A 20,848-nucleotide genomic window follows, 5' to 3' on the forward strand; every position below is an offset into this window, starting at 1 on the left:
TTCTTTAAAAAAAATTTTTTTTGCCACATCCCTTGGCATATGGGACCTTAATTCCCCCACCAAAGATCAAATTCACGCACCTTGTATTGGAAGATGGAGTCTTAACCACTGGATCGCCGGGGTTAAGTCCCACCATGTATCTTTTTTATACTCAAAAGTCCGAACTCAGAATTTCCTCAAGTGCTTGGAATTTGCAGAATGTGGCTCAGCTTTCCTTGATGCCCAGGAAAGGCTGTGGCCGTGTCTGCCCAGTGACAAGGGCGAGGTGTTGTGGTCCTTACAAGACACACCCACATGTTTGACTTTGAGCATGTCAGCAGCACAGCTATTGACGCCACGGGGCAGTCCAGCTAAAAGAACTGCTGGAGACAGTCTCCGCTCTCATCCACCACTGGTGCTGTCAGGTCCAGAGCAAACTTTCCATGTTACTTTCACTTGACAGCTAAGGTTTGTGGGCCCTCTGACCACTCTAGGTCAAGAAATGAGGCCAGGTGTGAACTAAAGCTGCTGAATCCATTTAGGAACAAATTGTTCCAAGGTTCTTCCTGGCACCTCTCAAGACACTGCAGCCCTCAGGGTGTACTTGGCAGCCTCAGTAGCTCTGCTTCTGGCTGGAAACTGCCTCCTTCTCCATCCTTTGCTTCACCAAGTCTGACCCATGCCTTTAAGGCACTTAATGCACAGTTGTTGCTAAAATATCCCAATAGCCAGCTCCTCTTTGCAGCTTTCTGTGATCACCACCCATTAGACATAGTGATGAATGCTTCTGGGGGGATTAAAAATACAGCTACCTGAACCCTATCCCAGTCTGCTGAATCAGAATCTCCATGAAGGTGAATCATTTGTTTTATTTTTAATTTTGCTCGTACAGTCAGCTTTTTCTGCCTCAGTTGTCTTGACTTGAGTCCAGGCATCATGTCTCAAACAGCTAACACACACTAACCAGACTACATATTCAGTGGACATTGTTAAAGAGAATTGAATTATATACAATTGAAGCAAGGGCACAGTGCAGTCCTGGTTCTTAAGTCCTTGCCAAAATGCCACAATAACTTTTGTTTGTTTATTTCTGACACTTCCTAATGGGCAGATGGAAACATGTTAATTATAGAGATTGCTTTTCATCATCTTTCAGATGGTTTTTGCATCCTGTGAAGCAGAGGCTGTGTGGAACTAGCCTTTTTGTTGTGTGTGGCTGGTATTCTCTAGGGATAGTGCTGCAGAGGCGGCCAAGAAGAGAAATGGTTCAGGTATACGCAGAAGGAGCCAATCACTGAAATGGTTTGCAAGGCTTTCCAATCATCACCAGTCCCAGCAAGGATCCTTCTCATACCTCCTCCCCTGCATAGGTAAAAATGAAAATTGCTACCCAGATTTTGATGGTGTCTCAAGATGGGGGAAGTGTTTTCTTAGCTACATGAGGAGCTGCATGGGGTTTGGCTCTGGGCATCCTTCTTCAATGTGTTGATAACATGTCCACTGAGGGACTTCCCTGTTGGTGGACCAGTGGTTAAGGCTCTACACTTCCACTGCAGGGGGCATGGGTTCAATCCCTGGTTGGGGAATTAATATCCCACATGCTGCATGGCATGACCAAAAAAATCCCACAAATATACAGTTGTGTGGTTTTTTTTAATCCAGTTTAAAAATATGTCCACTGAAGCACATATGAAATAGAGTCATTAGTTCAGTTCAGTTGCTCAGTCATGTCTGACGCTTTGCGACCCCATGAACCGCAGCATGCCAGGCCTCCCTGTCCATCACCAACTCCCAGAGTCCACCCAAACCCATGTCCATCAAGTCGGTGATGCCACCCAACCATCTCATCCTCTGTCGTCCCCTTCTCCTACTGCCCTCAATCTTTCCCAGCGTCAGGGTCTTTTCAAATGAGTCAGCTCTCCGCATCAGGTAGCCAAAGTATTGGAGTTTCAGCTTCAAAATCAGTCCTACCAATGAACACCCAGGACTGATCTCCTTTAGGATGGACTTGTTGGATCTCCTTGCAGTCCAAGGGACCCTCAAGAGTCTTCTCCAACACCACAGTTCAAAAGCATTAATTCTTCAGTGCTCAGCTTTCTTTATATTCCAACTCACATCCATACATGACCACTGGAAAAACCATAGCCTTGACTAGACAGACCTTTGTTGACAAAGTAATGTCTCTGCTTTTTAATATGCTGTCTAGGTTGGTCATAACTTTCCTTCCAAGCAGTAAGCATCTTTTAATTTCATGGCTGCAATCACCATCTGCAGTGATTTTGGAGCCCCCAAAAATTAAGTCTGACACTGTTTCCACTGTCTCCCCATCTATTTCCCGTGAAGTGATGGACCAGATGCCATGATCTTAGTTTTCTGAATGTTGAGCTTTAAGCCAACTTTTTCACTCTCCACTTTCACTTTTATCAAGAGGCTTTTGAGTTCCTCTTCACTTTCTGCCATAAGGGTGGTGTCATCTGCATATCTGAGGTTATTGATATTTCTCCCGGCAATCTTGATTCCAGCTTGTGTTTCTTCCAGCCCAGCGTTTTTCATGATATACTCTGCATATAAGTTAAATAAGCAGGGTGACAATATACAGCCTTGATGTACTCCTTTTCCTATTTGGAACCAGTCTGTTGTTCCATGTCCAGTTCTAACTGTTGCTTCCTGACCTGCATATAGGTTTCTCAAGAGGCAGGTCAGGTGGTCTGGTCTCTTTCCCATCTCTTTCAGAATTTTTCACAGTTTATTGTGATCCACACAGTCAAAGGCTTTGGCATAGTCAATAAAGCAGAAATAGATGTTTTTCTGGAAAAATTAGAGTCATTAGAAAGCAGTAATGCAGTGTTTTTCTAAGAAAACTCAAACTGGGTAAGACTTAAAGTGCATGTCCTAGATCCTTTATATTATGGTTGGGTAAGCACCGTCCTTCTTGTCAGGAATACCCACCCGACTCCAGCCCTGGATTTGTATTCTTCTCAGTAACTCTTACTTTGGCAGTTGAGTGAGAAATATTCTATAGACTATCTTGGACTGTTGTTTTTAATACGAGTGTGACCTGGTTTTCCAGGGAAGATATAAACCATAGCTTGTACTCTAATTCATATTCCAGTATTAGACATGTGCATTGGCTGACTTAATGACTAAATAAATGAAGTTTATCTGGGAAAGGCACTCTTAGCAGTTTAAAGCCATTCTGACATGTGGCTTTAACGACCTTGGAATAATTTTATTAAAGCAAGAGTAAAATGCTGGCCTCTGACTGTGGGTCATAATTAACCTACCAAATTGGAGTCTGTCATCTTCCCAGGACTAGTGTGGATGAGACTGGTTGTCTGCAAAGAATAAAACTAACATCTTGAAAGTATATGCACTTAAGACTCATTAGCATGTACCTGTGCCTCTTGCTTCCTCAGAACTAATGTTTCGTCTTGAACAGCCTTTCAAAAACCTGAATTACTTCATTTTCTCATTTTCCTTTTAATTCTGCTGTCTATTGGGTCTTTGCACAAAAGCTTCACGAGCAGTTTGAAGGGCAACCCAGGCAGATGACAGCCTGTCTGTTGCTGCCACCTCACCAAGTGAAGGCTGTGTCTGCTGCTCCCGCATCCCTGGAAGGATACAAAACTTTCATCTCTGATGTTTCCTGCCTACACGGTAAAATGGAAAATTAGAGATGTTATCTGAATAATTAATTCCAGCCTCAAATGAAAAAAAAAAAAGTTGAACTATCTAGATTGTTCAGACTTCTGAATTTCTATTTGTCTGAGTGTAGGAGGCTTTTCTTGTGAGTAATGAAGTGGCAGTGAGGGCCCTGAATATATTACTCTATCATTGAGACTCAAAACTTCTAAGCATCAGCCTCAGAGTGAAAACTGTCTTACCCAATTGATAATCATCTAGTTTGCTTCCTGGGGATGGCTACAGAGAATCAAATTAACTTGTATTAAATTGTATGTAAACCCATACCATACTATTGAGCAAAGATTTCCCCATGGTCAGGAATCAGTGGGATACTCCCTGGAATTTGTCATTTCACTGTGGCAGCTGTAGCTTCTGTGGATCACAGACAGGCACTGGTGACAGTCCCAGGCATACAAACGAAAACTACAACTATGAAAAAACCGTTCCCTTCTTCTACCCTGTAAAATGAAAAATACTCTAAATCCCAGCAGACTACAGCTCTTTCCCATGTGTTCATATTGAGGAAGCTTAGAGCTGCCTCAATTGAAGCAACTTAGAACAATCAAAAAAATTAATCAGTGTGACCGATTAATGTCAGAAGGGACTTTTTCTGTAAAGTCTGTTCGAGAATTTCAGTAGCACAGGTGGTGTGAGTGTGTTTACATGGTAGTCGCTGTATTTCTTTTCTCCACTGGTTGATTTTCCTTCCTCTCACTTCAGCTGTCCCAATCATTTTATCCTAAATCACTGAAGATGGGCCTCATTTTTTTTTTTAATAGGCCTGGCTCTTGCTCATTTTCCTTCTTCTTCCAAAGATAACTCTTAATTTAAACCATCTCTGTTGGCCTTCCTCTTATAGCCTGGGTGCTGAGATGGTACAGTGTGCAGTGAGTAAGAGAATGAGTGACAGTTGAGGACCACAGGCGAGAACTATCACAGGAGTGACCACAAGGATGACAGGAAAGACACTTGGGAAGGAGCATATCACCCAGGATGTGAGCTGGCCTCTGCCTCTCAAGGGAGGCAGAGGATGGATATGAAAAAGAGAGAGAGAGAGACCAGATGTGTTTCACTTATATTGCCAAATCATAAATAGTTTACTGTTCATTCCTGCTCTAAGTTGTCTTCCAAAAGTGGCTTTATTGTTGCTGTTCAGTTGCTAAGTCATATCCAACTCTTTGCAACCCCATGAACTGTAACATGCCAGGCTTCCCTGGCCCTCACCATCTCCCAGAATTTGCTCAAACTCATGAGTCAGTGATGCTATCCAATCATCTCATCCTCTGTTACACCCTTTTCCTCCTGCCCTCAATCTTTCCCAGCAACAGGGTCTTTTCCAGTGTGTCAGCTCCTCACAACAGGTGGCCCAAGTATTGGAGCTTCAGCTTCAGCATCAGTCCTTCCAATGAATATTCAGGGTTAATTTCCTTTAGGATTGACTGATTTGATCTCCTTGCACTCCAAGGGACTCTCAAGAGTCTTCTCCATCACCACGATTATTAACAATTGAATTTCTATCAGCTCTGGATGTGTTCTTCCCAGGCATGTTGATAAGAGAAGCAAAAAACTGCTTCTGGTTCTGTTCCTCTGTGTTCTGATGACAGGCAGTCATGACTAGGTTCACAGCCCTAGTGATTGGCTCCTTTGTTAGAGCTAAAGTCCAAGATGGTGCCTTCCAATCAGTCCTGACAGGTGATCTGAAAAAGCAGTGTGGACAGTCTCCCATACCCCTGAGGTGACAGCTGTACAACGTCCATCTACCTTTCTGGTAACTTCCCTTAATAGCTTGGCAGAGACTTCTGTCAAATTACTCCTGAAGGAAGTTGTTCAGTAGCATTTCACATTTGTGAAAGCACAGTGGAGGTGAGCCCACTACTGTATCTTCTCCTGTCTCCAGAAGGGCTCACTCTCCCCAAAAGAAACACCGCTCTTCTTACCTTGGTGCATTTGACCTTTAAGTCAGTCTTGTCTCTACTTCAGTTCCATCCTTCCCCACTGCTCCCGCCCCAGGCATCCTGCCTCTGACACACAGGTCTGCTTCCTGTCCCCTGAATGTGTGTGGGCAGTCTTTAAAGCACTCATGCCTTTCTATATGTTTATTTTGCCTAAATTAAACCTTCTCCCCTTCTCCCTGAAGTCTTAATTTCCTTCCTCATTAGACAGAACAGATAGTTCTCGTCTGTCTTTTGATCCTTCTAAACTTATTTTTCACCCTGTACTGAAATTATTGCTTATGCATCTTTCTTACCACAAGATAGTAACCAGCCCAAAGATTACAAATACAATATGTTCCAGAAAGTCTAATTTGCTCTGTATTGATGCGTTGGGCAAGCTTTGCAAATGAAGAGTGAAAGAATTTTGAAATGTACTTCTCTTGATTAGTTCTGACGAGCAAATTATTCTGGAGCACATGCTGCTAAATGAGGCAGTGTTTTCCAACAATAAAATTAGGCACAAGTACTATGTGTCGTAGGATGCGCCACGTGGTACATGACACTCCTGTGCTCTGGGATGCATGTGAGATCCTAGTAGAAGCAGGCCACACGGCATACCTCTGTGGTCTCCGTAGCCATGCCTTCAGATTGCTCTTCATTTACACACCCCCTCAAGGACCCAGGATGTCCCTTGTTCGTTTCCCTCTTCTCCTCTCACAGTGAGATTCAGCACCTGCTTTGCAGATGGTACCGAGGGTTTAGACTTCAGAGACCATCTGACTGGTGGAGCTTCTCTATCCATGTGGACTTGACTTTCAGAGTTGCTGTAGCACAGGCTTCCCCAGACACAGCAGGTTTCTTGCTCTCCTCCTCATTGCTATAGAATGATGCTTCTAAGTTGAGCAAATTGTATTTTTCCTAGATCAAATATCTCCTGTGGCTCACCATCCTCCAAGGGAGGAGGTTGTTTGTCTTGGTGTGGTGTGGAGACCTGCCTGCCCCTCTTCCAGCCATGCTGCCTGACTGTCTGGCCAGTGCCTGGGAGAAGCTCTGCTGAACCTAGAAGCACACCAGGCTTTTCTGTAAAGCTGTGTCTTTACACACTGAGTTCCTTCTGCCTGGATTGCAGTTCTCTCTGCCCTTGCCTGGCTGGTGGCATTCCTACTGCTCCTTCCAAAGACAGCGTTACTGTTCCCCGCTGGAAAGTCCTTCCCAGCATCCATCTCCCTTCCACGGGGGTCCCTGCCCACCACTCCCTTGTCATTGTGTCATAGTTGACTGCTTAAATGTCTGCCTTCTGTGCAGAACTCTTGAAGGAGGGGGTACTGTTTCATTTATCTCTCTCATTTCATCTCATCTCCACTCTCAATACTGAACACAGCTTCTAGTATATAGTAATGACTCAATAAACATGTAGTCTTTGGGATCAAGGAAAGAAGAAGAAAACCAAGAGCAGAGTTTACTGAAAAATCCACCCATCTGGCCAGGTCCAACCTTCCAGGGGTGGAAGATTTTAAAAGAGAGTATTTATACAGCACTCTGAAGCTTTACAGTAATCACTTACTTTGGAGTATTAAGTCCAGTATGTGTGCAAACTTGGCCCCTCATTTGAAACCCTACTGAAATGTCCTTCTTACATCTATATTCATTGCCTGGCTGTGTTGCCTATTAGCTGCCACATCTAATCAGGATCATGAAAATAAGGGAAACCTCCTCACATTTTCTACAAGGCTGGTGTCCCTCCTGAGAGAGGAAGGCCCTGGGTTCCCTCATGGCTCTGTCATGCACCTGCTGCGGTCAGGAGTGGCTGCTGCCCTTCTGGGGACCTCTGCTTCCTAGTGGGGAGGACAGGACCTCCCACAACTCACTCTAGGGGTCTGGGTGACTCAGTCCTATGGTCAGATTTGGGAGACAGGACTGTAGCCAAGCAGGGGCCCTGGGTGCGTGTGTGATGTCATTGACTCACATGTCACTGGCTCAGCTGCCCTCTGGAGTCAGGAGCAGAGATGCAGAGTCAGGATGTTCCTCGTAGCTGCCTAGTGCTGGATTCTGAGAAGATCGGACATGCAGACATTCTGCTCCCCTACGCTTCCACCAGGGGCCTCCTGAGGGGTCAGCAGGGTCCCTCAGAGCTTGGATGGCCCAACCTGGCCTGACTGGGAGATAAAGCATTTGGTTTTCTCCTGCAAGCATCAATAGGTAAAGAAGGAGCTTTACCAACATCTGTTAGTATGGGACCCTCCTGACGAAGAAAAAGACCTATTTAACATTGGAAAGATGGCAAGAATACACAGAAGAACTGTACAAAAAAGATCTTCACGACCCAGATAATCACGATGGTGTGATCACTGACCTAGAGCCAGGCATCCTGGAATGTGAAGTCAAGTGGGCCTTAGAAAGCATCCCTATGAACAAAGCTGGTGGAGGTGATGGAATTCCAGTTGAGCTATTCCAAATCCTGAAAGATGATGCTGTGAAAGTGCCACACTCAATATGCCAGCCAATTTGGAAAACTCAGCAGTGGCCACAGGACTGGAAAATGTCAGTTTTCATTCCAATCCCAAAGAAAGGCAATGCCAAAGAATGCTCAAACTACTGCACAATTGCACTCATCTCACACGCTCGTAAAGTAATGCTCAAAATTCTCCAAGCCAGGCTTCAGCAATATGTGAATCGTGAACTTCCTGATGTTCAAGCTGGTTTTAGAAAAGGCAGAGGAACCAGAGATCAAATTGCCAACATCCGCTGGATCAGGGAAAAAGCAAGAGAGTTCCAGAAAAACATCTATTTCTGCTTTATTGACTATGTCAAAGCCTTTGACTGTGTGGATCACAATAAACTGTAGAAAATTCTGAAAGAGATGGGAATACCAGACCACCTGGCCTGCCTCTTGAGAAATCTGTATGCAGGTCAGGAAGCAACAGTTAGAACTGGACATGGAACACCAGACTGGTTCCAAATAGGAAAAGGAGTACATCAAGGCTGTATATTGTCACCCTGTTTATTTAGCTTATATGCAGAGTACATCATGAGAACGCTGGACTGGAAGAAACACAAGCTGGAATCAAGATTGCCTGGAGAAATATCAATAACCTCAGATATGCAGATGACACCACCCTTATGGCAGAAAGTGAAGAGGAACTCAAAAGCCTCTTGATGAAGGTGAAAATGGAGAGTGAAAAAGTTGGCTTAAAGCTGAACATTCAGAAAACAAAGATCATGGCATCCGGTCCCATGACTTCATGGCAAATAGATGGGGAAACAATGGAAACAGAGTCAGACTTTATTTTTCTGGGCTCCAAAATCACTGCAGATGGTGATTACAGCCATGAAATTAAAAGACACTCCTTGGAAGAAAAGTTATGACCAACCTAGATAGCATATTCAAAAACAGAGACATTACGTTGCCAACAAAGGTTCATCTAGTCAAGGCTATGGTTTTTCCTGTGGTCATGTATGGATGTGAAAGTTGAACTGTGAAGAAGGCTGAGCGCCGAAGAATTGATGCTTTTGAACTATGGTGTTGGAGAAGACTCTTGAGAGTCCCTTGGACTGCAAGGAGATCCAACCAGTCCATTCTGAAGGAGATCAGCCCTGGGATTTCTTTGGAAGGAATGATGCTAAAGCTGAAAGTCCAGTACTTTGGCCACCTGATGTGAAGAGTTGACTCATTGGAAAAGACTCTGATGCTGGGAGGGATTGGGGGCAGGAGAAGAAGGGGACTACAGAGGATGAGATGACTGGATGGTATCACTGACTTGATGGATGTGAGTCTGAGTGAACTCCGGGAGCTGGTGATGGACAGGGAGGCCCAGTGTGCTGCGATTCATGGGGTTGCAAAGAGTTGGACATGACTGAGTGACTGAACTGAACTGAATTGAACATTGGAAAGGGAAAGACAGGAATGTTTTTCATATCTGGGCATGACCATTCATGTTCTGTCTCTGTCATTTGTCTGTCTGTCTCTCTCTGTTCACACACACACACACACACACACAGAGGAATACCATTTTCAATGAACTTTCTCTTCAACGTAGAACAGAATGAAGCACTAGAGATCAGGGATTTCTTGCAAACAACACAGGAAGCTTCCCTGCCCTTCCCCAAACTATCTCCTAACTTCCTTTCTCCCCATCCACTGTTTCACTCATACAAACCTCCCAGATTTTGACAGCTTGGTTCTTGGATGCCTCCAAACATAAACCTCCATAGAGACACAGAGCTTCATCAAGAAATTCCAGACTTGACTGAAGCAGTGAAGGGCACACACCCAACGAAGCACGGCGGAGCATCCCAGTCACCCATTAGGCACAAGCAGAGAGAAGGCATTTGGCCCACAAACAAACCCTTTCCTCCCCAGTCAGTGGGGCCCCAGAGAAGTGGGGATGGGACTGTTAACTCTAATTAGTGTCTTATCGGACTTCATTGTCAGTGATAAGGCTTTGTGTGTTCCTAAAAGTATGGGTTGACTGTCATTTTAACCAGTTAAAATCCCAGCTTCCAATGTGGATATTCCCTGGCTTGGCTTGACTTGCTTATTAAAATCTTCTCTGCCTTGTGTTCCCTTTCAGCCAAAAACGTATGGGATTCTATTTCTTCTTTCAAGAAAAAGAGCCCACACAATTTAGTTTATGTAACTCTGTGATATTTTTCTGCACAATGGCCAGCATAAAAGATGAAGTTTTCAACACATGGCTTTGAGGCTAAAAACATTTTGGAGGCACAGTTTCAGCGATGGGTGCCCAGCTGCTGAAGAGCTGGACAAAGATGACGCTATTGCAGCCACCTCCCACTTTTCCTCCTCAGACATGCCCAGCCATCTGGTGGGGTCAGGGCCACCTCAGCCCCTCACACCCACCTCTGTCCCACAGCCTCACTCACAACAACAGAGGTAGGAATGTACCGGCAGGACTCAGGTCTTGGGATATGAAATGGAAGAAGGGACCTCCCTGGGGGCCATATTTGTCTCATTGTCAAGCCTCCCTTCTGACCAGTGTCATTTGAAAACCAGTAATACAGGGGATTATGGGCACAAAGTTGTGTGCTTGAGACCAAAGAGGCACTGAGTTAAGTTCCTGAGAGCAGGGAAGAGAGCATCACATCATGGCTTCGAGACAGAGGAGGCAGGTATGGCCCAGTCTTCGTCACCTACATGCCCATTCATTCATTCATTCACTGAGCATTCACTGCATCCCTGCCCAGCACAACCTTAGTTGGAAATGCAGACCTAAAGGGACTGGGCAGGGACCACGGCGCTCTCTTGATGCCTACGTCCTAGTGAGTGAAGTGAAAGTGAAAGTCGCTCAGTTGTGTCCGACTCTTTGAGACTCCATGGACTATACAGTCCATGGAATTCTCCAGGCCAGAATATTGGAGTGGGTAGCCTTTCCCTTCTCCAGGGGATCTTCCCAACCCAGGGATCGAACTCAGGTCTCCCACATTGCAGGCGGATTCTTTACTAGCTGAGCCACGAGGAAAGCTTCTACATCCTAGTTGAAGGACACTAATAAGAAGTAAGTTAACAAGATAGTCGCAGAGAGAACATATCTGTAAGGCTCTGGTTTACTCGCATTATCAAGGAAAATAATAAACAGTCTATAATAGGAATGGAAAAGAGTTTTATTTGAGCCAAACTGAGGACAGCCTCTCAGACAACTCTGAGGAACTGCTCCGGAGAAGCATGGTTTTAAGCATAGTTTTCTGTCTCGTCAGAACAAAGAACATCAAACAAGTCAGGGTACATTCCTTCAGAGTGTTCAGAAAAACAGACCAGCACATACATAGCCAGTCAGTATGACCTTAGCACCTGGGAAGGGAGTCTTATAATGGAAGGAGTACCAGCAATGGCATCCCAGGAAGGAAAGCATTTAATCTTTACTTTTAAGATAGACATTCTTTATTTCTGGTCAGTGAACATTTTTGTTTAATAATTAAAGCAGATGTACAATGTAAGTTTGATAGGCCACAAACAGGCTGTTCTAGTTAGCATGAAATTTAAGTTAACTCATGTACAAGCCAGAATGATTTCCTCATACCTCAATACGTGAAAGTTTATTTTATCAGCATCAAGGCCAGAGAGCGAGATGGAGGATAAAGAACAGATACTGAGTTGAGAGCAAGAGGCCTGGGGCCTCAGGAGTGCAATAAGCCAAGGGGACTTTTGAATGTGGTCAAAGCACATAGCAGAACCCATCCATTCAGCCCTGAATATACTCCGTATTATGACCTCAGCTTTCATCAAAGACTTGTCCAAGCAATCTGCCACTACATTTGTGATTTTTAAGAAAAGATATTCTTCTATGATATTGTTTACCATATCATGCAGTGTTTCCTATATAAAGTTGAATATGAAGCATCTTACAACTTAGAGGGGAAAAAATATTCCCATATTCTGATTGTGAGAATTACATTTTCCTTTATCATTTTGACTGCCAAAAGTCTCAGAGGGGAATCTAAGTCTCAATTACTGCAACTATATAGTCCCATGTTATAATTTGAAGAGAGTGCATCTGAGTGATCGAAGTGCCGACTTATAATCACATTGCTGTTGTTCAGTTGCTAAGTCATGTCTAATACTTTGTGACTCCATGGACTGCAGCATGCCAGGCTCCTCTATCCTCTGCTATCTGCCAGAGTTTGCTCAAATTCATGTCCATTGCATTGGTGTTGCTATCTAACCATCTCATCCTCTGCTGCTCCCCTCTTCTTTTGCCTTCTATCTTTCCCAGCATCAGGGCCTTTTCCAATGAGTCAGCTCTTCAAATCAGGTGGCCAAAGTATTGGAGCTTCAACTTCAGCAACAGTCCTTTCAGTGAATATTCAGGGTTGATTTCCTTCAGGTTTGGCTGTGGTTTGCCCTCCTCACAGTCGCATAGAATGGCTCAAATCCCTATTTCCTGCTGCAAGAGGTGTGACTTTGGCATTGTTTATTAACTATTAAATATCTGAGCCGGGTTTCTCACCAACATGGAAAGAGTGATACTTGCTAGGATTTTAATGAGATAATGTACCAAGTTCCAACCATAGAGTAAATGTTCCTAATATTATTATCCTTTCTTATTGTTACTTCCCAATTTCTGCCTGGCTTATATTTCCCTATTTCCATCTACATTTCTTTTGTTGTAAATTTTCTCAAATCCACTGCAGAAAGAGATATTATATAATTTTTTTGAGTTCCATTACCCGCTTGATGGCATAACAAGAGCTGAGGATAGGATAAAAAAGCTTCAGGCATCTACTTGCTCAAAATCAAATCTGTTCATGAACTCAAAAAACTCTCATGTTCTTTCTTCCTGCTAAATAATGCCAGTTTCTATAACCTCAACTTGTATACTCTAATGAAGTTTCCTTCAGGGCCTGTGTTTTCCAGTCACAGTTTTTGATTTCTGAGTGTAGAGGCATTTATTAAGAATCACTTTCTCTATTCTAGATGTCTTTTGTCACTTTCTTTTCATTTCTGAGACAGCACTCACTCACAGCTTTATATTCCAAAACAGAAAAGCTATTAATGACTCTGTCAGTTAGAAATTGACACAGCCAAATCTTTTGTCTCCCTATGTTCTTTAAAAAACCAAAAAAAAAAAAAAAAAAGATGTACATAGTAACTTGTTCCTTCCCTAGAAGTGATGTTTTTTGCTTTTAAGATTCTGTCTCCTCCTGGAAGGTTTTGTTTTTGCTATTGTTCTATAATGCATACTAAACAGATTAAACACACATGGCCTATTCCAAGATTTAAAAAAATAACTGAAGAATATAATTTAATTCAAAACATTTCAACACTGATGAATTATTTAAGTCGGAAAGCAAAACAAGTAAACATCATTGTCAGATCTGTGACAAATGGGAAATAAGCCAACAGATGGAATCGCACTCCCTGTGAATCAGGACATGATGTGATCGGATTGTTTTTAGTGCTCACTCATTGGACCTCTTTTTCAAGGGTCAATTAAAATATATGCTTAGCATAGCCGATAACTAGGGCTATAATTAGAAAATTACAATGTTACTGAACCAATAATTAGAAAATTGCAATGTAACTGAAATTGTTACTAATATTCTGTGGTTTCCTTATCTGTGTCTATTGCCTATCAACAATGTAAGAAGATAAGTGACATTTGAATTACTTGATGGAATGGGAAAAAACTGGGATACAGTTAGTAATACGGTTAACTTCTCTGCATCTGTTGAGTGAAGGAACTAAGAGAAAGAAGGGGAAGATTTGCCTTAGAGATGAGGAAGAATTGTGACGTTATAAATATTGGAGTTGCTGTTAGGGAAAGAGTGGTCTTTTATCCAGGGCTATTTAAAAACAGGACAGATGCTCATCTCTCTCCCACAGGTCAGATGTGAGCAGAGAGTGATTAAACTGCTTCTTCTAGCTGGATGCATCTATAGTTTAAACTAGAACATGTGTGAAAGTCTTGGGGGACCATGGCCACAAAGAAATGACATGTTGGAAATCAGCCATCCACCTGCTCTATTCCAGAAGCAGCTGTGTGAGTCTTTAACAAAAACACCTGTTTAGGAAGTGATGGCGTAGAGTCTGATATTAGCCTTCTTCCTACATAACTGTTTGTCTCTGTATTTTTCATTCCCTGCACCATCTACTACTAACATCACATCTTTCTGTATTTTATATATTAGTCATTTTAAGCTCTTTGTGGAATAAGAAGGGACTTCATTGAGTAAAATAAATTCTATTAAAGTTTTTAGCCCTTTTGTGTGTGTGCGTGCCAGATGTCATGCAAGTTCCAGGAGATATAAAGAGCTGTAAACACTGGCCTCAGGGACTTCATAGCTTAGGGCACAACACGGGTCAACTAGAGATAACACAGTGAGAATCCTTGCAGGGAAAATGAGATTCCTGTGGGATCACAGAGTAGAAAGCCCCTCTCTCTTGGGAATGGGGAAGGCTATAAGGAGAGGTTACAGCAGAGCTGGTGCTGGAGCATAACCTCAAAGCAGAATATAAATCCTTCCAAGGGTGAGGAGGATGTGGACAAAGCTGGGGTGAGGTGACGGAGTGCAGTCTTTGAAGAGCAGCATTGAAGCTGTCCTTCTAATTCCAGGAAAATACCATTAATTCCAATCTAGTAAATTAATGAGAGACATCTTCCTTGAATAACATTTCTTTCTGTGCTTTTGTTCCCACCATGTGGATGGTGTAAACTGGTGTAATTTGACAGTGTCAGGAGACTTGCCTGGTTTCCAGGGAATTCTAATAAAAAATACCACAGCAGAAGTCTTCAATGAAAGCAAAGCACTCTATAATCTTCCATGAGCCCTGACTGATCGGACATAGATAAAAATCTCTCAGCCTCAACATGGATGCAAAAAATACTCCATTCAAGCAGTAACCTGACAAATAAAGGGAAGTTTGTTTTGTTTTTTTTATTTTTACCCACAAAGCAAAAGGAAGATTTATCCAAAGACTGGTAGATAGGACACCTTTCCAAACATGCTGGCCTGTTCAGTGTTTGCTGTGTCAGTTTTCTAAGAGGAAACCTGGAAGGTCATAACTAGGATGAGCTGAATGTCTGCTGTTGAGTGAATTTTACGTGTGAGGATCTGAGGACACGTGTGAGGACCCTTGGCCAGTACAAGAGGCTCACTGACTACCCGGGACCTCCATTTCAGTGATGCTTTCTTACTAAAACAACGCTAGTAGTGTTTCAGTTCAGTTCAGTTCAGTCACTCAGTTGTGTCCGACTCTTTGCAACCCCATGAACTGCAGCATGCCAGGCCTCCCTGTCCATCACCAACTCCTGGAGTTCACCCAAACTCATGTCCATCAAGTCGGTAATGCCATCCAGCCATCTCATCCTCTGTCGTCCCCTTCTCCTCCTGCCCCCAACCCCTCCCAGCATCAGGGTCTTTTCCAGTGAGTCAACTCTTCGCATGAGGTGGCCAAAGCATTCATGTTTATTTATTGAGCACTTACTATAGTAAGAGCTTTATTTGCATTTATCTCATAAAATTTTGACAGCAACCCATTTATAGATGAGGAAACAGAGGGCTAGAGAGATCAAGTAAGTTGTCCAGGGATACACAGCTTGGAAACTGGAAGGTGATGCTCCAGAATTGCCTGTTGTTTGGTCTGACTAATAATTATATACTTGATTATCTCATTTAATTCCAAGTAGTCATTTTGTGTTTTGTTTTTTTTTAATTAGACTGTAATTACTTTACAATGTTGTATTAGTTTCTGATGAACAACAGAGTGAATCAGCTGTATATATACATATATCTCCTTCCTCTCGAACCTCCATCCCACCCCTCCATCCCACCCATCACAGAGCACCGAGCTGAGCTCCCTGGGTTACACATCAGCTTCTCACTAGCTGCTTTACATGTGGCAGTGAATATGTCGGTGCTACTCTCTCAATTTGTTCAAACCTCCATGATAACACTATAAGATTCTATCGGTGCACAGAAAGTACATGTAAACTGAAGAAAGGTTACACACCAGCAGCAGCCTTCCTTATTTTGGAGGCTTTACAAAGGTCTCTGAGCAAAGTCCCCTGTACAATGATCAGGTTCCTGTGATCCTCCTGGACTGTCTGGAAGAGCCAGGGTGCCTGTGAGGTGGGCTGTTCATGAGCTGTTCCCAAGCTCAAGGCTGTGCCTGTGTTCCTGAGAAGTGGACTGGTTTCCAGGCAACACCGTGGTCCATCTATTTTCATACGGTTGCAGTGACAAACATTAGAAAGAAAGAAAAAAAAGACATATGGTACCAATGGTGTGATAAGATGCTTTCTGAAGCCTGGCTTCTCTGCCAATAGTAATTCCATGGTTACCACCAGTGGGGCTAGAAAAAGTCCCAACAAGAGACTCAGATGATGAATAAATAGGCCTGACATATGGCCATTAAGGCCCAAAATTCCAAATACCAACACTGTGCTTAATCAGGTTAATAGACTTTTTACAAGTGCCCTGATCTTTGAAGATGGAAAAAGTATGGACCCAAATTACTGCTAAATAGACTTATATCATCTCAAGAGTAGACTGGTGCTGAGTCTGGTCCTCCTGGCTGGTTAACAGAAACTCAATAACTCGCATTTGATGGATGTGTATAATAAGTTACAGTCCTGGGATCTAAACTGCATGATGTAACAGATTTTAAGACCTTAATCTTCTCTTCTTAAAAACAAAAGTGCTATTAGTTGTACAACAGCAGATTCTTTTATAGGCAGGAACCCCCAAAATGTACATTTAAATCCCAATTGTAGTATACTTTGATGAAATAAAAATCACCCCTGCTTGTTTCCGAAAAGAATCCTCATTCCAATTCTACAGGATGCCCTTTCCCCCTGTTTTCAAAGCCATCTGTAGCAAAACAGTCATGTTATTGGTCTGTATCAGCTCAGCTAGTTTGAAGTGCTCCAAGTTGTAAACAATAAAAAAAATGCATTTTTTTTCTCATCAGATACAATATTTTCTACAGTATTAGCTCTAAGGGAGACATGGTCTTCTGAGGTTGGATTTTAGTGAAAACTGCAGTGTTTGAAGATTACTAGGATATCTGAGATCCTTACGAGGCATTTCTGGTGGTACAGTGACCTGCTGTAGAATGAGAGCTGTAAATGAAAGACACTGACCGCCTCCTCCAGCAGGGACTGCCTCTGATTCTGGGTTGTGTGTAGGGTCTCAAATGCCACAGAGATCACTAAAATGTGCCGTGATAATAACCATCATTTACCTTAAAGAAGGGTAAAGTTGGATCCAATTGAATTTAGCCAGAGAACTCAAGAGATGGCACTTTGGGGGCCATCGCACCACCGGGTCATTCTGTAGACATTCCTGGCCTTCTGATACCTAGCAGGCTGGAGGGGGCTGAGGGAGGCAGAGACCCCAGCAGAACAAGGAAAGGCGTGGCCCCTTGGTGAGTTTGTATTTCGTTCTTGCCTTCCCCACCTGAACCCAGAGCTACCACTTTGGCCCCGAGGAAAATGCTCTGTGTCTATTCCGAATCTTCCTAAAAGGGCTGCTCTCTCCCTGCTGGCTTCCCCCAACCCATCCTCCCTTCCCTGTGAAGACCATGACTGACTGTGGAGCCAACATCTCCCGCCCCTGCTGACTGTCTGTTTGCCCCCACAGAATCTGTACCAGAACAGGTTCTTAGGCCTGGCCGCCATGGCATCTCCATCTAGAAACTCCCAGAATCGACGCCGGTGCAAGGAGCCGCTCCGCCACAGCTACAATCCAGGCCAGTACCACAGTGTGGCCATCAGGACTGGCCCCCATGGTGCCGTCACCATCCCCCGCTCCACCAGCGACACCGACCTGGTCACCTCGGACAGCCGCTCCACACTCATGGTCAGCAGTTCCTACTACTCCATAGGACACTCGCAGGACCTGGTGATCCACTGGGACATCAAGGAGGAAGTGGATGCTGGGGACTGGATCGGCATGTACCTCATTGGTGAGTAGAACAGCACTTAGTGCAGAAATAGTGGTCGGAGCACGGTGGTTCAGGCGTTCAACGAGTATATAATGCATAATTCACTTTAAAGGATGCTTTACTGTTTCAGTAAACGGGATCATTTCATTAAAGTGCACGATTCACAACCGAATGTGTTATATGCCACATTCTAACACACAGAAGACCACGCACAAAGGCATCACTTCCCACTTCTATTCAGTGGCAGAGAATTGGGAGGTAGCAGGGCAGGATGTAGCTGAACACAAATGTCATCACCATTGCAACTATACATTTGCTCTTCTACTTACGAGTGAGTGAATATGAAAAGCTTGATTTTAAAGTGAAAGTGTCATTCCCTCAGTCGTGTCTGACTCTTTGTGACCCCATGGACTGTAGCCTGCCAGGCTCCTTTGTCCATGGAATTCTCCAGGCAAGAATACTAGAGTGGAGAGTCATTTCCTTCTCCAGGGGATCTTCCTGATGCAGCGATCATATCCAGGTCTCTTGCATTGCAGGCAGATTCTTTACCATCTGAGCCACTAGGGAAGCCCTGTTTTTAAATCCATTTGTTTATAAGTCCAGAGCAATACAATATATGCAACCAAGATATGCACTTATATGTAGAGTAATTTCAGTTTAGTTTTCAACATTCAGTTTAGTTCAGTCACTCAGTCATGTCTGACTCTTTATGACCCCATGGACTACAGCATGCCAGGCTTCCCTGTCCATCACCAACTCCTGGAGCTTGCTCAAACTCATGTCCATTGGGGCGGTGATTCCATCCAACCATCTCATCCTCTGTTGTCCCCTTCTCCTTCTGCCTTCAATCTTTCCCAGAATCAAGGTCTTTTCCAATGAGTCAGTTCTTCACATCAGGTGGCCAAAGTATTGGAGCTTCAGCTTCAGCATCAGTCCTTCCAATGAATATTCAGGGTTGATTTCCTTTAGGATTGACTGGTTGGATCTCCTTGCATTCCAAGGGACCCTCGAGAGTCTTCTCCAACACCACAGTTCAAAGCATGAATTCTTCAGCACTCAGCTTTCTTTATGGTCCAACTCTCACATCCATACATGCCTACAGGAAAAACCATAGCTTGACTATATGGACCTTTGTTGGCAAAGTAATGTCTCTGCTTTTTAATGTGCTGTCTAGGTTAGTCATAGCTTTTCTTCCAAGGAGCACACGTCTTTTAATTTCATGGCTGCAGTCACCATCTGCAGTGATTTTGGAGCCCAAGAAAATAAAGTCTGTCACTGTTTCCATTGTTTCCCCATCTATTTGACCAGAAGTGATGGGACTGGATGTCATGATCTTTTTTTTTTTTTTTTTTTTGAGTGTTTCCGCGGGGCTCTAGTGAGCTGCAGTAAAGGATTAACTTTTCCTTTTAGACTAGCTTGCACCCTTCAGTTTTTCCACATTCTCCTTTCTGCCCATCTCTACTTTAATTATGATGGTTACTTGTTTAACACCTTAGACAATTAGGTTGTTGACCCCAGATCTATATTTTTTTTTATTTGTTCTTGAGTAACTGGTTTAGTCACTAAGTCCTGTCCGACCTTTGCAACCCCATGGACTAGGACCTTCCAGGCTCTGCTCATGAGATTTTCCAGGCAAGAATACTGGAGTGGGTTGCCATTCCTTTCTCCAGGGGATCTTCCTGACCCAGGAATCAAAGCTGGGTCTCCTGCATTGCAGGCAGATTCTTTACTGACTGTGCTATGAGGGAAGCCCTCTTGAGTTAATAATTATCAAAGATTATAATTGTACAGTATTGAGAAGTATTAGAACAAATGCAGTTATTGGAAGACAGTTGCTTTACAATACTGTGTTGGCCTCTGCCACACATGAACGCAAATCAGCCACAGGTATACATATGTCCCATCCCTCCTGAACCCCTCCCGTTTCCCACCCTAACCCACCCCTCTGGTTTGTCACAGAACACTGGATTGAGCCCCCTGTTTATAAATTGATATAGTCACTATGGAGAACAGTATGGAGATTTCTTTGAAAACTAGGAATAGAACTACCATGCGTATGTACATGCTAAGTCCCTTCAGTCATGTCCAACTCTTTGCAACCCTATAAACTGTAGCCCACCAGGCTCCTCTCTGTTCTCTAGGCAAGAACACTGAGCGGGTTGCCATGCCCTTCTCCAGGAAATCTGCCTGACCCAGGGATCAAACCCACATCTCTTACATCTCCTGCATTGGCAGGCAGGCTCTTTACCACTAGCACCATCTGAGAAGCCCTAGAACTATTATATGACCCAACAATCCCACTGCTGGATATATACTCTGAGAAAACCATAATTAAGAGAGACACACGTACCCCAATGTTCACTACAGCACTACTTACAATAGCTCGGACATGGAAGCAACCTAGATATCCATCGACAGATGAATGGATACAGAAATTGTGGTACATATATACAATGGAATACTACTCAGCTATAAAAAAAAAAAAAAAAAAACACATTCGAGTCTGTCCTAATAAGGTGGATAAACCCAGATCTGGTTTTGAATCAGCTCTTCACAGCTGTACCTTCCTGCAGTGATGTCAATGGCATTTATTTCTCAAGTCAAGGAATAGTTGGAGTAGGAGCACAGCAGAAGAGAGAGGTGGAAACCTTCACCCATAGGAAGAGATGAAAGAATCTGGAGTTCAGCCCTAGATCAAGGCTGAGGTGTAGATCTGGGGTAGTTGTCCCTGAGAGTGGAAGAATTCACTCAGGGACTGTATGTAGAAATAAAGCACCAGAAGGTCCCTATCAGAAAGAGGGAGAGGCAGAGGAGGAACTCAAAAAGAAGGTGGAGGTTCGATGGAGAGGTA

General features: G+C 43.6%; 1 protein-coding gene across 9 annotated transcripts in view; it reads left to right on the forward strand.

Annotated features, from left to right (window-relative positions):
• Nucleotides 1-20,848, forward strand: part of HECW1 (HECT, C2 and WW domain containing E3 ubiquitin protein ligase 1) — a 481,203-nt gene that overhangs the window by 192,921 nt on the left and 267,434 nt on the right. For all 9 annotated transcript variants that reach the window (XM_027539200.1, XM_027539204.1, XM_027539202.1 and 6 more), the window contains one exon: nt 17,694-18,018. In XM_027539200.1, coding sequence (XP_027395001.1) covers nt 17,694-18,018 — 325 coding nt within the window. The remainder of the gene's footprint in view (nt 1-17,693; nt 18,019-20,848) is intronic.

The sequence above is a fragment of the Bos indicus x Bos taurus genome, chromosome 4 (genome assembly GCF_003369695.1).
Source record: "Bos indicus x Bos taurus breed Angus x Brahman F1 hybrid chromosome 4, Bos_hybrid_MaternalHap_v2.0, whole genome shotgun sequence".
In the NCBI taxonomy this organism is placed as follows: Eukaryota; Metazoa; Chordata; class Mammalia; order Artiodactyla; family Bovidae; genus Bos; species Bos indicus x Bos taurus.